At 30.5% G+C, this 17,782-nt stretch overlaps 1 protein-coding gene across 1 annotated transcript; it reads left to right on the top strand.

Annotated features, from left to right (window-relative positions):
• The first annotated feature begins 1,541 nt into the window (after positions 1-1,541).
• Positions 1,542-15,093, top strand: LOC130452932 (bifunctional purine biosynthesis protein ATIC). Its single transcript, XM_056792472.1, has 8 exons — positions 1,542-1,718; positions 3,823-4,039; positions 4,094-4,369; positions 4,444-4,780; positions 6,935-7,183; positions 11,317-11,716; positions 13,529-13,689; positions 14,711-15,093. The coding sequence occupies exons 1-8, from the start codon at positions 1,697-1,699 to the stop codon at positions 14,828-14,830; spliced, it is 1,782 nt and encodes a 593-aa protein (XP_056648450.1). The 5' UTR covers positions 1,542-1,696; the 3' UTR covers positions 14,831-15,093.
• Positions 15,094-17,782: the final 2,689 nt, after the last annotated feature.

Below are 17,782 nucleotides of genomic sequence, written 5' to 3'. Positions count from 1 at the left end.
TGTTAACTATCAAGAGAAGATTTTGCTTAAGCTTCTGTTCAATTTCGTAAACCAGCTCTTCAATAACCAAAGACAGAGGTCAACATCGTTCTTTATCGTGCACTTGATCACGTCCTTTATCGTACTATCTGATCCATATTTTAATCATTGAGTCACTCATGGCATCATATCCGTAAACTTCGCTGATTTGTTGATGATGGCATGTTTAATTAAGATTGGCATCATAAAGAAGTACTTCAAATAATACAGCAATCAATCAATAATAGCAGCAATCTTAAAATGGAGTGCATTGCTTCTGTAGTCATAGTAATTGCCGCCTATGCTCGGAACTGTGATCGCCGCGCTGCAGCTGATAGAAATAGAAATTGAGCTTTCATTGTTGTTACACCTACTGAAAACTTTTAATTTTTTTTAAAAAAATTAGCTCTTCTACTAACGTCCGTATTCGATCTACTAGCCATAGGATTGTAAGCCGTGTTGACGAGCCATTTAACTATCGATGCTATTTTACATTAAAAACCTCATATATGAATGATTTATTTTACAAAAAAATTCTAGTTAATTTGATTAAATCTTTTTTAGAAAATTCCATCTAAACTGACAATCAAATAGAAAATATGATAATAAATTATCATCCTGCGTTCTCAGTCTTGCAAATTTTTTGTTTATCCTACGAATAATTTAAATAAAATTCGGGATTTGTAACAAACCTGTCTCAGACCATTGTTCGTTTAAATTAGAAGACTTTGATCTGATTAAACAGTATACAACGTACATGACAGCCTTAAAACAAAAAAATGCATTTTTCGCGATTCAAATTGTCAAAGAGGAACATAAGTATATCGTATCTAGCCTTAAGGTTAACTGGTAGAGCAGGGATCAACGGGGTAATCGGTGCAAATTTACCAAATAAGTTGACCTGTAAGTAAGTTAGGTTTTCCCCTTAATTTTCATTAAAAATTCCTATTTTGTTAAAAATAATTAGTATCTATAAATCAAAGTTGATTATTCATTTTCAATTCTTAAGTACGAAGTGCAGATGGTTTGGCCAGATCTTTCGCCGTACCATTTCATGTTTTATTAGGAAAAACTTGTATAACGAAGAACAAGACTTGGAAGAGTCGAAGGGATAGATAAGAGGTTGTAAAATAAACATTGTGTAAGACGATAAAAATATATGGATATCGAAGTATTGTTACAGATATTTCTAACCATACCTCGTATACTGTTATTAAAACAATATGATGAAAAAATTGACAAATAACCATCTCACGTTATTTTTGGTTCTCATAATCTGAAAATTTGAAATATGATCTTTTCTTCATAACCTAATTACTGAATGAACAATCAAATTTACACTATATTATAACGTTATATATTTTGTTAATTATTCTCTCGTTCAATATATCAGAGTCCTATTTACTGTGACCTCATACTTTTGTGTGATTAATAATTTTTATTAAGATAATCGAACGAGCTATAGTATCCATACTCGATATCATAAAATTAGAATAACTAACGTCATAACGGTTTAGTAGTTATTTCTTAATTTACTTCTGTATTCTGTATGTTTTGTTATCCAAGTTTATCGCTTGTGACCTTTTTATATTTTATAAAAGCATAATCATTCAAGAGTAGTTTAATTTCGTACATTTATCATTGAGTTATATACTAGTAATTATAAACTTGCGTTGCAATGGCAACAGGTGGTAAAATAGGTAAGCGAACACATAGAATAACTTAACCTAAAACTTAATGTGTTTGTACCTCTTGAAATATTTTAATACAAATAAATTATAATATAAATACTTATAATCAAAAGTAGTTTTTGAATTGAAGTAACTAGTTCATTTTAAAATACATCTCCGTTTATTCTAGAGTCAAATTAAAGCAGGCGTGTCTATGAAACCACGTCACCTTTACTGAAAGTTGGAGATATTTTTTTTATTTGATTTTAAATGTGCTTCTAAACTAAAGGGTTGCAATTTTGAAATTTTGTGTGGAAAAATATTATCTATTGTGAAAATGTATAAAAACAAGATATTTGTTTACGAGTTTTGCTAACCTTTAAATATAACATTACATAGAAGTATTAGACTGACATTTATTTTTTTTTAATTCTTCAAGATGTATGAGTTGTTATGGAATAAATTGAATAGATATTTCATTTTTTACTAAGATAAAATAATTGAATTAGCTTAGTAACAATTTATAAAAAGCTTATTTAATGAAATAATAATACTCCCAGTATTGTTGTTATTGAATTTAATCATCTAATTTATTGAAAATTCATCCCAAGGTTATCTCACTATCAGAAACTTACATTCAGTTAGAAATAGATACTTTTTCTTACACAAGAATAACATCATTTTGATTTTCCAAAGATGTGTACTGCAACAAAAACTGGATCTTCAATGAAAATATTTTAATAAATGACTGAAAAAATTGTACGCTTGAAATGTGTCATAGTTTTGTTGTACAGCTTTTAATCATAAGAATTTCGAAATACTGATAATTGTTTTGTAAATACTTGTTTTGTTACCATATTTTATCAAAACTGTTATACCAAAGCTTTATAAAACAATAATGACGCAATTAAAAATATTTCAAAAACACATGATGCAACAATTTCGAAAGTTAATAAAATACTTAACATTTTATTATATTGATATAATATGGGAAACTCTTTAGATTTATAAGTAATGTTTTTTAATGTACTATGTTTTATCATACATTAACATCCTTTATTTTGATACATTTTGCACACCTCATTTACAATCGAAATCTATATTATTGGCGACTACGCTAGATTTCTGATCAATGGTTCGCAGTTTGAAGTGAATATTGCGCCACTTAGCTTTCGCTAGGAAATATTTAACAGCATGTACCAAATAGCGACGCTCTTTGATGTTGTCTTCAGTTCAGTAATAACGTCGAAACTAGTCAGTAGTTACTCCCTCTTCTTGCAATTGCGAGCAATTGGGGATTTTAATATCGACAAAGTGGTCGATTTACATCACGCTCTTCAGAAGGGTTGTATTTCAATATTCGTCGAAGCATTCAGGAAAGTAATTGTTTTCCCCTTTGAAAAACGGCTGAATACATTTTCGAAATTATTTCATAGGTGAATAGTAGAAATCCTTTATTTTGATATATTTTTCACACCTCATTGTGTGTGAAAGTATGTAACTACTGGTTTTATCGCAGTCTTATATACTCTTAATTTGGTTGCCCGATTTATTCTTTGTCTCATTTTGGGTTATTTTTGCTGCTTATCATTGTTCCTAAGTACTTAAAGGTGTAAACCTTTTTGAAGAAGAGGTCATTTATCTTTACTTTTTCTTGTTTGTGTACTTCCTATTCCCATATATTTTGTTTTTTTCCTGATTTATTTTCAATCCTCTTTTTACTCCCTTTCTTACAATTTTTTCTAATGTGATCTCAAGACTCTTTCGGTCCCTTGTTAATAGAGTTAAATTATCAGCAAATGCTGTTACTTCTATTGATTTATTAATGATACTTCCATCGAAATTACATTCTCTTATTATACCTTCAATTGAAATGTTAAACAATACCGCTGATAGTCCATCACCCTGCCTTATCCCAGCATTTATTTAAGAAACAATTAATCCAGTAATTATTTTGAAATATTCTAAAACTAAATCTCTCATTGGTATCCTTGTGGGATTCTTATGAATATATATGTTTATATCGAACAAACTGAAAGTATTTGCAGAAGGAATACAACATATATAATTTTGTTTTTACCAAAATGATATTTTGAATAATACTAATGATTCCCTTTAATTATTCAATTTTCAGCATTATTATCAGTCTCAAACAAATTGGGATTAGTAGAATTTGGTAAGAATTTACACAATCTTGGATTCACTTTAGTGGGAAGCGGTGGTACTGCTGCTATTTTAAGAGATGCTGGTCTTACAATCAAGGATGTTTCTGATATTTCTGGAGCACCAGAAATTCTTGGTGGCAGAGTGAAAACATTACACCCTATAGTACATGGAGGAATTCTAGCAAGGTTTTAAAGAAATAAGATTCCTGTTGCTTTGTTTTTACAGTAAATAATTTTTAGACTTTCACCTTCAGATCAAGAAGATCTAAAAAAACAAAAAATTGAAATGATAAGAATAGTAGTGTGCAATTTATATCCATTTGTAGAAACAGTTTCGAATCCACAAGTAACATTAGATGATGCAGTTGAAAATATTGATATTGGTGGAGTAACATTATTACGAGCAGCAGCCAAAAATCACCAAAGAGTTACAGTAGTAACAGATCCTAATGATTACTCTCTTGTTATACAAGAGCTTAAGAATAATCCAGGAAAAGATACTTCTTTACAAACTAGGTAATTACTTGATCCCTTTGATTTATATCCTAGAATAGTAGATGATTTTAATAAAACTTTATTTAATATTTTAGGCAAACTTTGGCATTAAAAGCTTTCACACATACTGCTGAATATGATGCCGCTATTTCAGATTATTTCAGAAAAGAATTTTCTAGCGGTATATCTCAATTAACATTAAGATATGGTATGAACCCTCATCAGAAACCCGCACAACTTTTTACAACACTTGAAAAACTACCATTAACTGTCGTCAATGGATCACCAGGCTACATTAATTTATGTGATGCACTTAACGGTTGGCAATTAGTAAAAGAACTAAAAGCGTCTTTAGGTCTACCAGCAGCTACCAGCTTCAAACATGTTTCTCCTGCGGGTGCTGCTGTAGGTGTTCCTTTGGATCAGAGTCAAGTTAGTAATCAATTATTTTTTGTTGTTTAAAAATGATATGATAAATTTTTATTTTTAATTCTCTCACATAAAGGATGTAAAATATTTGCACAGGAGTGCTCAAAGGCTACAAAAGAATAGGGAACGATTTTTTTTGTTCAAATTATTAGTTCTCAAACTTTTTTGATTCACAGGCCACTTTCAAAATTTTTCTGTGGTAAAAGAATGTGGTAAAAGGGGTAAAAAGAAATATAGTATTCTTCTTGTGTTGTAGGTATTTATTCAAATTATATAAATGATTGCCCTATTAATTATTATTGTTATAACAGTTGTAATATGTATAATCAAACATTCATAACGTAAAGTAACTACAATGATAATTACAAAAAAAATATAATTTTAATTAGAGGGATGTACTTGAAGGATTGATAGCAAATTATCAGAATTTGATTTAAGTTTTGTAAGGAATAACTGTAAATCTCCTCGTTTTGGGTTATTCAATCTGCTCCTTTTTTATTGTTAATAAGTTTGTAATGGCACTAAAACATTTTGCGACAAGATATTACGAGAGAAACGCGATCAGAAGCTTTTGCACAATTCCCCACAGTCCCGGATGTTTTTCTGGTATTTCTACCTGCAGCCAAAATTTTTTATACCTTCCTTTTATCATTTTTATTATTATTTTTATCATTTTATCAAATGGATTTATGATCAATTTCATTTTTTGTTTAAAGCAAATAGGATACTTGCATTTTAAAAAGTATTTATTTTATACGTTTTTTATATGAAATAATGTCAAAAAGTAAAATATTTAATTGAAAATAGCAAAAATTCCAAATTTTTAGCTACATAAGAAAACGATTGTCATTGGTTTTCATTTGTGACGTCATCGGTGTAAGAAAAACATTGAGCAGTTGTCTGCTTGATGTTCACGAGGTTATCGTTGCCGGCAACGTAGCGTGTGTTATTATAATACAGTTTTTATTGAATAGTTAAATGAAACATTTTTCTATATATAATAATAAAGTAAATAAACCTTTTATAGGTTAAGTTCTTACATTACGTTAAAAATTAAAAGCATAATAAACTTAATTACTATAAAATATTAAAATAAGCTTAATTTGAATCTTACTTATATTAAAAAATAATTACATCTCCCAGGATCGTCAAAACAACCAACACTTTATAGTGGAATTATGGATTAGGTAAAAGTGTATTTATGAAAAAAAATATATATATACAAAAAAAATTTTGGTTTTGTATTATTGATTTTATATTTAAACTTATATCATTTTCATGACCTGTAACTCGAAAACCTTTTTTTCTTTATTTTAGAAAATACCAAAATATATTCTTTAACAAAGTTAACATTGTTTTTAGCAGATGTTTTAAAATGGAAAACTTTACTTCCAAAATTATAAAATTAATATTATAAAAGTATAATATCTTAAAAGGGCAGAATTTTTGCATTCAATATTTTACACAAACCATTTTTGTCATTCGAATTTCTTGGCATCATAAAAAAATTTGATCAGGTGTTTTAGTCGTGGCATTTTTACATCCTGGCACAAAACACGATTTATATACCATTTTTCATATTAATAGAAGTTTAATAATAAATAAATATTTTAAAATAACTGTCGTATTTACTTTGTATCATATGTTCAGTGGTTATTTTATACCTATGACGTCACGCAATATGGCGGCCTTACTGAAATGTTTAAACTACCTACAAAATTTTTGAATTTTCTATAATTTTTTTTCTCTATCAATATTGATCAAAGAGTTAGAAGAATATATAATAAAAGTTGTATATAAACTATTTTTTTCTTATACCATGCAAGTACTCTATTATAAAATAAACAATATATATAAAATATAACTATATTTATATAACAAAGAGGCAGGTAGGTACTTACTTTTCCGTCACTGGCCAACATTAATATGGATTCACTTTTCTTTACGAAAGTCTGGAAACTAATTCCGTCACTGGCCAACAATATCACAAGTCTGAACAATAATTAATATACTGATTTTGTATGGATGCAAAAATACAAATGGGCTCTTATTAAATACAATAGAAAATAATACATTATCAGAAGAACAAAATTCTTTTATACTCCCTGCATTGGTGGATTTGATTAAGCGATTACTTCAATGTAATTTTTGTTCTAGGCTAAAGTTTGCATGGTTGATGATCTTCTAGAAAAACTATCGCCACTAGCTATTGCTTATGCTAGAGCAAGAGGAGCCGATAGAATGTCTTCTTTCGGTGACTTTGTAGCTCTTTCAGATATTTGTGATCAACCTACAGCACGTTTAATATCCAGAGAAGTATCAGATGGAATCATTGCTCCGGGTTATACACCTGAAGCCCTCGAATTATTAAGAAAAAAGAAAAATGGAAACTACTGTGTTTTGCAGGTAAAAAGACAAACTGGAGTTAATTTTTTATTTTGTAAAGTAAACAATTCTACTATCAAAAACTCATTATAAGCATCGTTTAGTGTTTACATAAATTTGCCATTTAGGTTCTATGGGCCAATGGGAAATTGCTTCGAATCTTACGATTAAAACTTACTAACAACACGCCACGTGTCGAATATATGTGCATGTTTTTCCATTTGAATCAATTATTTGCTTACACACTCAGACCACCACACGCCACCCCATCCCAGGGGGACGATTCAAAATTCTCAGATGTAACCAACGCGTGTTATGACGTGTGAATGCCCCCCTCTTGCTTTTGTATGCCAGTATAGATAGTATTCAGAAAAGTTTTAAAGCATTGGATTTATATTAAAGATTGACTCGTAATGCAACAATAATTGTTAATAGAAAAACGTGGTAATAAATTTTCTATATATGTGATTTTCTTTTTAATTTTATCTTTGACAAGATTGTGTAAATAATCAAATTATTCTTTATCCATAAGGAAGAACATATGATACAGATTAGGATCTGCTTCCAGTTCTCGGATTAATACACCTGAAGCACCATGTTTTTCACGATATTTTTTTTTATTTTATGGACCCAAAATTTTCTTTTTTCTTGCTGTGCAAAAACACATTCTCCTAAAAAATCTAGGTCGCTAGACGAATTACTAGTGCTCTCCATAAAGTACTCAAAGCTATTGAAAATTTTTGTGTATTACGTGAACCGACGTTACATGCCGTGGGGTGGCGTGGCGTGTTGGTAGTGCGTTTCGATCTTTATGGACTCTTCTATGGGGTGAGGAGGATTTCTCCAACATGCTCTTTTTAACCATAATGTAGGCCTGATAATCAATTTAAATCTTTTGTGCTTGTAAAAGTGGATATAGAAACATATTCTCACATTTAACCTACGTTTGGGATGTTATCTATGTTCTGTTATGACTTCTTAAACAAAACTAACTTTAGGAGGAGTGATTTGAGTTTTATCGAGAAGTAGCTTGTTTCTAGTATGAATTTCTACAAAGCAACCAGTATTACTATTTTATTTTGAAAGTTATTTGTATCTGCTTTAGAATTATGCCCAAAAATGTTGAAAATATTCAAAAAAAAATTCTCATACCTTTTTCAATTTATTGATTCACTTCAAAATAACACAGACATTTTAATAATTTTTATATAGGTACTAAACTAAACCTAGATATGTATTCAATACATAAAGCAAATTGTCATTATAAAAACAGTAAACCACTAAATATTTTTCGAAATTCTCATTAAAAATGGGAAAAAATTCATAAATGGAAAATTTTTTCCCACCTCAACTGATGTTATAGGGGCGTTTTTATAATTGTTGATTATTGCAAAATCCAAATAAATAAAACAACGCAACCCCATCGAATTTGGGCTCGTTTAATTCATCTTGACGAGTACTTTGATATTAGATGGTAACCAGGGTGTGATGATGGAGCTGGAATGTTTCCAAAGGAACTCCGTAATTAAACGACGCAATGCCATTGAATTTGAGCTCGTTTAATTAGTATTGATAGTATCTTGGTTGGCGTGAATATGCAACTCCAACAAATTTACAAAAAAAAAGTTCGATCCATTTGTTATGTCTGATTGATTAGGTGGATGACTGAATGCCAAGGTGAGCACGTGCCGAGGGCTGAATGGTATGAGGGTGTTTATTCATTTCAATCGACCTCAGTGGGGTGGACAGTTTTGGTCCTATACTAGGAACAACATGAAAAAGAAACTACTACACAAAGAAAATGACGTTTAGAGAAGAGGAAATTGTAGCGACAAGATAATTGTTAGAACACTGCAAAAATAAGCAAGGAACTGATATAATACAAACACAACAGAGAAGAAAAAATTAATTACAAGAAAAATACTTGGCCAGGCTTGAAAAGAACAGAATGCTCAGGCAAGCAAGTCAGTTAACACAAACAGCAGAGGAATGTATCGTAACATCAGATAATGAATGGCAGAAATACATATTGCTATAAAGTGTCTAATTTTTGCACAAAGAGATGTTGCGGCTTATTTGGACAATATGCAGTCCGTAAAATACATAAACATAAACATAAAGGTTATAAAACCGCTGCGATTTGCTACGAACTACATCGTAGTAAATCTCGAATTAAAAATAGTAAAAAGTTAGAAATAAAATCAAACTAAAGAAAACCTTTTCTAAAACCTAGCTTTCATTATTTGTTAATAAATTGAACTAAAAAGTTGAAAATGAACTAATTTTTTTCTACTTCTTGTTCGTTTAAAGTTTTGGATATTGATTAGAAACGTTGAGTTAATTTTATTTTACATTTTGATGGTATAATTAAGAACATTTAGCACCTTATTTTTCCTCTTGCTGTCATAATGTAACACGTTCTTATTTATAAAATTGGCACTATGATAAGAAAGGGACGATTTAATAATTAAAGTGTAAATATTTAGTGTTGAAAATATATAATTATGTACAACTAGGAATAATTTATCATAGACGAAGAAGCTCTATTAATGTTAAAGGTTACAATGAACTTTTATTAGTGTTAGTTTATTTTTAACTTTTTAGTTAATTTTATTAACAAAAATAGAAGGTTATTTTTAAAAAAGGTTTTTTTTTTCTTTAATTTCATTGACCAACATACACAAAGAAAATATAGATACATGTACAAGGTGTTTCAATATTGATATGCTTTTCACCTCAATGTTTCCAATCAATATCTAAAAAGGCAAAAACAACAAGAAATTCATAGATTTAAATTTCTTAGCCAAGTGGCTAATATTTTAGAGGGAGAACTACTGAATCCATTGATTTAACTCTTGCAATCAGCAATTATAAAAACGCCCCTATTACATCAGTTGAGATGGAAAAAAAATTCCATCTATAAATTTTGATAATCAGACAGGAGATAAAATTTTCTAATGAGAACCTCAAAAAACATTTAGTGGTTTACTGTTCTTTGTAACCTTAAATTCCTTGTCAGGAGACTCTTCTTCAGGAAGTGGTATTCGGCCTTAGTTAAAGTATAACTGGTACTTAGATGGGATAAACAATTAATATTGAATTAATAAATTGATGTAGGTCTTGAAGTTTTTTTCATATTTTCAACATTTTTGTGTATATTTTGATTACATTTGTGTATTTGGGTTTTCCCACTAATTATTGATCTAAACCATCTATTCTTTGAATGCACTAAAAGTTTTTTTAATTAAAAAAAATGTCAATTCTAAATACACCTAAGTATTTCCCTAGGAATAACAACAAATAATTAATATGTTTCTGATTACAGAAATTCATAAAAACAGTCAGTATAACCTTATTTTTCTTTGATTTTATTTTTAACTTTTTAGTAGTTACTACAATATAGTTTGTAGCACGTTGCAGCATTTTTACAACATTTTATTTCGTTACATAGTCCGTAGTTAGTTCACATATTGTCCAAATAAGCTGTCAAACTTTATAATTTTTAAAAACTATATTTTTCGCAAAAGGAGGGGTTTTTCAGTTTGCGGCAATTGTAGTATAACGTGAGGTATAGGCCCAGGCTCTACACTGCTCCAATATGCCTTAGAAGGAAGTACAAATGTAATTATCGTGTTATTAAAGTACTCAACGCTACCACGTTGCAAATTCCTCTGGTTAGTCTTTTTCTGCCGTTCATTCTCTGCTGTTACAATACGTTCCTCTGATATTTGGGTTCACTGACTTGTGTATAAGTAAACAATTGGAGCACTTAGTTTAGGTTTCCTTGTATTTAATGAATAATACAATTTATTCTAATATTAGAAGTTTATTAATTTTTTAAACAAATACAAACATCAATTACTTCGACATATTGAAATGGCTGAATAGTTATAAGAAGACCTACCAAATAAAGTATTAAAACACCACTCAAAAATAAAAAGGGAACCTTACAAATAATCTGTTTAAAAATAAAAATCGTCGGGTTGACGAAATAACGAATTTATTCCTTTCTTTTGTACCATACTCTTTATTATACTAATATATTATCTAATAAGTAAAAGGAATTATTAAGAGAATTGAAATTGTTTGGAAGGGTTGTAGAGTTTCAAATACGATTATGTTTTAAACCCTGTTAAATTTATTTTAATTTCCAGATTGATCCGAATTATGTTCCAAATCCAACAGAAAAAAAGATCCTTTTCGGACTAACTTTAGAACAACAAAGAAATAACGCCGAAATAAATAAAACGTTATTTTCAAATATTGTATCCGAAAATAAGACTCTTCCCGATTCTGCTATTAGAGATCTTATTGTCGCCACCATAGCCCTCAAATATACACAAAGTAATTCAGTTTGTTACGCTAAAGATGGACAAGTTATCGGTATTGGTGCTGGTCAACAATCTAGAATCCATTGCACAAGATTGGCTGGCGATAAAGCTGATAATTGGTGGTTAAGACAACATCCCAAAGTGCTTAACATGAAATTCAAGAAAAGTGTTAAAAGGGCAGATATTTCTAATGCAATAGATAATTTCGTTAATGGAACTGTAGGTAAGATTCTTTTAATACATTTTTTTTTAATAATTTGCTAGTCATAACCAAAATTTTCATATAAAAATACATTCTTTTGAGATTTTCAATCAATAGCTCATTTGAGAAGTTCCTATTATCAGTTATTGTTATATCAAGATCATTTAATCTACTTTTTCTTGGTACTAGAGGTTTAACAGTTCTAACCAAAGTTAATCTAAAAAGTGAGGTAGACAAGAAAGATTTCGAAAAAAAATAAAAAAAGATGTAAGTCAGTTTATTTTTCAAAAGAAAATTTAATCAATATCCAAGAGAATCCGAAGAAAATATGTTAATATAACAAAGTGAATATTGGACTACTTTAAGGCAAAAATAACTGGAGAAGATGGAAATGTACATACTATAGGGGTCAGTCTCAGGTGCTCATAGTATTGCCAGCTAATACTATGATAAAATAGTATAAGAGAAAATCTCAGGTATTTATAAGAAGTCGGAGATGTCAGCTCTCCTTTTATTAATAGTAAATATAACTCAACAAACACTAGATTTTCATGAGAGAAGTATGACGTGGTCAAATAAACATTTGATCTATCCCCAGTTATTCGGATATACACTCGTGAGCAGAAAAGTCAACTCAGGTGACACCCCTGCAATCGCACACAAAATTGATTCATAGTTAGCACATCCATCCATCAGAGGTAAAATAGGAAGTGTGTAAGTGGGTGGTTGGCTTAGCCGTTGAGGGTGAATATGTCAAGCTTTGTAGTAATAGGCAACTAGTAATACTTTTATAGAGCAGTGTAAACCTGGCTATTTCTATATATGTACATATCAGTGTTGTGTAGAGGGGACTGGGTAATTGGTCCATTGTCATCTGTCGTCACGATGTGAGATCTCGCTTAACTTTTGTTACTTTATTTAATTCAAATAATTAACAATTTCTAATTATGTTATTCTACAATAGTTCATCATAACATAACATGGCGTCTGGTTATTAAAAACCTACGAAAAAGTTAGTGAAAATACACGACATCACTAGTTGCAAGTTGTGGTGATAACCTGTTAGTATTTGGTGGTGGTGAATGATGAAACTGAAGTCAGAGTCTCCACCGGGCAAAGACGAGGAGTAATCCACCTCAAAAAAAGGATTAAAAGCGCCAAAAGCGATAGCCATAATCCACATGAGATTGAAAGGCTTGATGATGATGATGATGATGATGATGAGTAGAAAGTCAACATTTTTTTTTTCTATTGGAAGTAGCCATACAACAGAAGTGACCACTATGTCTCAATAATTAATGAAACTAGGTAAATGTTTGACGAAAAACTTAACAGGCTAATTTTCATTGTTATACTACTTATTTTGTTACTTTTTCAAAATTGCTTCATTTTAATACGGAACAACAATAAGTCAATAAGACGTTTGAATTTGTCACTAAAAGCGCTAGTTGAATATCTTTATTTGTTTGGCAACATTAATCCATAATTGTCGGAAATCACTACTAATGACTTATGTTTTAATTTGTCAAATAAATTACACTCCAGTGGTATGTACAAAGGTGGTCAGGTGTCAAGTGATAGAATACAATTGATAGCTACGAATGTTGTATGGTAGCATTGATTGAAGAAGTTAAAATCACACTTACAACATAGAATTAAGTATGTCTAAAATTGGCATCAAAATATATAAAATGAAATCTCACCGAGCTGGTTAATATAGAACTTAAACTGAAGGCAAGAAATTTAATCTAGTGAATACTATACACAATATAAGAAGACAACTCCAAATATATGATACTACACGAACAAATAAAAATTATATCAAACTTGTAGGTAAAGATATGGATAGAGCTACATTTGAAGCAATGTATGACGAAGTACCTATAGAGCTAACACCAACTGAAAGGCATACGTGGCTTAGTAATTTGACTGGAGTTGTTGTAGCTTCCGATGCCTTCTTTCCATTTAGGGATAACGTTGATAGAGCAAGACAAGTAAGATCAATTCATTTATATCCACTGTACACTTTTCCCAAGAGAAAAAATAATTTTATTTACAATTAAGAAGTTTTTATGATAAAAATTGTACTTTAAATTTAGTTTTTCACAACTTTTGTCATTTAAGTTAGAACTTTGATGATATATACTGAACACACTGTTTACTACCGCTACAACAACTCTCACTATTACATGATTTGGTCCTTTGAGTCTTCAATAGGTGATTAATTAGTGTCAGGCTCGACGTTTTGCAAGCAAACTTCTGAGAGATGTAATTACCAGTTTTGGTTTTGGACCCATTTGTGAATTTGCTGATTCCAATCTGACGATCCAGTCAGCCTCATCGATTCCTTGTTTCCCTTCCCCAAACACCGCAAACGAACTGAACTTGGCTGTCATCACCACCAGTTCTTGTATCACTTTTTTACACTCCAACACAAGCTCAGAGCACACCATTTATTTGTTATGGCTTGTATGACCAAGCCGATTTGGATTACTGTATTTTTAAGGCGTCTTACGTATACATTCAATCTAATCCTACAGTTTGGAGGACGATAGCATGTTCCCCAAGCTCGAAAAATTCATTCATTATTTGCTCCATCATTCAGTATTACAATCTTAGAGCCACCCGCCCATTGTTTTCTGTCAGTAATGTGTGCCTCCAAGCCCTTATTATTAACGGTCACAGGAGCCATTGGGTCACTGCCCGTTAATTTGATTGGGCATTTACCTGAAGTCTGCGTTCAGATTTTCGCATGGCTAGTTGCTCCAGTTTGTCTCATTGTACAGCTAATTTCAACGGAGTATAATCCTGTAAAGTCCTATGGTATTGAAGGTGTTTTGTATAGGGATAAAAAACATTACACATTACAACATAAATAATTTGAAAAAGGCTACATAAGGGTTGATGAAGCAACTATTGCAAAATACTTTATAAAAAATAAAAATAATTCTTTTCTTCATGAGACATTAATATTTATATTCGTTATATATTTTTTAAACATATATCTTGTTTCAGAGTGGAGTCTCGTACATCGGTAGTCCCTCTGGATCTACTAATGACGAAGAAATAATTAAAGCATGCAATGAACACAAGATTGTTTTAGCTCACACAAACTTACGTTTGTTTCACCATTGATTTTGGTCCAATTATTAAATTTATTATTCTTTTGTTTTTAATAAACTTCTTTTTGTAATCATGCATATTTTTATTCTACTTTCTATAAAAATTTAAGGATAAACTGATTCATACAAGGCATTTGGATGAAATATAATTTTTTGTACATGGTATTTAGTAGATTACTATAGTAATTGCTTGGTAGAGGGTTGTATAAAGAGTATAACATTCAATAATAACCATATGTGTGCTTATTTAGATGAATAAAGGAATAGTATAATTCATTAGATGATATTTTGCCTTCAAAATGCACATTATTCAAACTGCTAACTAAATATAATTAAATTAAACACTCCAGTGTTTATATCAAAGTAAATTTGTGGTGATTTTATTCTTTATATTAGCTGGTAAGTTTTTCGAATATGTTTTTAACTTTGTTTTTTTTATTATAGTGCTCACAAAAACTTTCTATTTTGGTGTAGATTCATATTTTCTATTTATTTGGGAAACAGAACGAATAGAATAGAAAAGGTTCCTGTTTGGTTAAATTTTAAGAAAATATAAATTCAATGTCATTCATGTGTTAGAGCATTAGCTCCTTTTTATTCAAATATGTTCTATTTACTCATTCCTTCTTCAGTAATTTCCATCTGTGTTCCCGTTTTATTCCCGCAGTTCTACAGCTTCCAGGTTGGAAGTTTCAACCTCACATAAGGATCCAACCCGTGCATCACAAGCAACAAATTTAACAACTCGAACATCTAGGAATCCAGTTGAGGGCTACAACCATCCCGGATTTCCATATATAAGTCCCAACCTTTTGTTTAATGTATAAAAATCTAAGTTGTTTTCAATTTATAAGTGCTTTTATTCGTTGTACTCTGTGTTTTGTTGTCAAACTTCTTTTATTATTTATTATAAATATTAGTTTGGATAATCGTGTTCGGGGATGGTTGGTTTAATTTTTAATATTAATTAAATTCAAAAGGTTTTTCCATCTTTTTTATTCAATTTAACGTCGTTGGTTAAAAAGCTGGTGGCGTACAATTGAATATTAATTGTTCATCCCATCTAAGTATGTACTGGTTATTTATATATTTAAGCTGAGGCCGAAAGCTACTTCCTAAGGAAGAGTCTCCTGCTGGGGAAGTGAGATTATAAGTTGTTCACAAGATATCGAAAGTTTTACATTTTTTTAATTACAATTTTTAGAACGCAAGAAGCCTGGAACCATGATGGAATTTTTGGAACCATTAGTTCATACTGAACTGAATAGTTATCGTCTTCAGAGACTGAAGGTAAACAGTTTACATTCAGTCACAGTGTAATTGTGAGTGTTGATGTCGTGGTAGTGTAAATAGTAAGCACACTATTTAGAGAAAGTATTAAGACAGTGAGATAATGATAACAGTGAAAAGAGCAAATAAAATGGTGTAGTATTCAAATTGACAAACTCTAGCAGAAATATTTTCCTTTAATAATAAAACATAATAACAAGTGAGACGACTACTAGCCCAGGAATTTTAGCTAAAACACTACTGCAATGTGGAAAAAGTTACAGGGATTGTTTAAAATTTAATGCTATTTCAGAAAATCACAAAATTAGAAAAATCGCACGACAGAATTTATATCTAGTTATCAAAACTTTATTTAATCTCACAGACCAATCAGAGCTTACATATACGTTTTACAATCTGTTTCTACTTGTATGCTGCTCTACTATTCTTCAGGATACATGCGCAAGGATGCCAGATGGTTAGAAGCAAAAATCGTAAGGTATTTAGCAAGAAAATCGTGAGGAACTGTAATATTCCGAAATAAAGCTCTTGTATTGGGAATAAAAGTAGAAAATACAAGTAGATATTTTCTTTATTCGCCTACTTTTACATCAAGTGCCTAAGTAAAATAAACTAAAACACATAATAAAATTAAACATACCTAATAAAGAAATGATGAATAATGTAAAAAAGAGATTTTATGAAATACAGTTCAAATCTGAATTACTTTTTTGTTTGGGAATAAATTGCCGCAGAATTTAATTTATTTGTTAAATCTGTGCACACAGTGAAGTTGTTGCAATTAGCGTTATTTTAAAGAACCCTTCCAATGTTGGTTTTAAGGCAATTTCTCAACTGGGTTTAGCTAAGATTTACTTGTGAAAACACTTTTTCGTCATCAATAGTTCACACCGTCCTATGTAGATAATATTCACATTTTGGAAAATGTTATGGGGTCCTACACTAATTATTGAATTGAAGAATGGCATTCTCTATATTATCTGCATTATTTGTTCTCTGTCAGATAATTTGGCGACAGCTCGCTTCATCTTTCGTATGTACCGATCATAATGTTCCCTTGATCCATGGACTCTTGCACACTGAGTTTTTCTCCTTTTACAGATAATATATTTTTTATGTATTTATGCCATATGTATGACAAATATGAGATCTGGCATCTCTGTACATACGCAACGTATGCTCAGGTTGTATCGAGATTAGCGCAATGTGTTTACCACGAAGAGAGGGGTTGATTCCAAGAGGAGCGGTGGGAGTGTGGATAGGTTGTGATGCGAGGCTTCGGGGACAAGTGGCTACATGTCTGTCATGTTTCGTTTGGATTTTTACGGTGATTACAATTGCATTTTTTGTCTGTTCGTAAGGGATAACTCTACTAGCCGTGACTGTAAATGTGAATACATAAGAGTGATTTCAAGTGAGCAGCTTTTCAATATGACTTCGCCATATTATTAATTAGCATTTAATTATATTTGCCTTAGAATCTCAGATATAAAAAGTTGTCTTACAGTATCTATTGTCAAACATAACTGTATGTTTGAAGACTCTCATCCTCTACTTAATTCATATAGAACAGGAACATACGGGAGTATAAAAAGTGAATAACTACATTGAACATATAGCATTTAACGTCTACGGAAGTGTCTAAATAAAAATCTGAATTTTATGAGAAATACCC

This window comes from Diorhabda sublineata, chromosome 2 (genome assembly GCF_026230105.1).
Source record: "Diorhabda sublineata isolate icDioSubl1.1 chromosome 2, icDioSubl1.1, whole genome shotgun sequence".
Lineage (NCBI taxonomy): Eukaryota > Metazoa > Arthropoda > Insecta > Coleoptera > Chrysomelidae > Diorhabda > Diorhabda sublineata.
The sequence above is the reverse complement of the archived record's forward strand: the minus strand, read 5'-3'. Positions and strand labels throughout refer to the sequence as shown.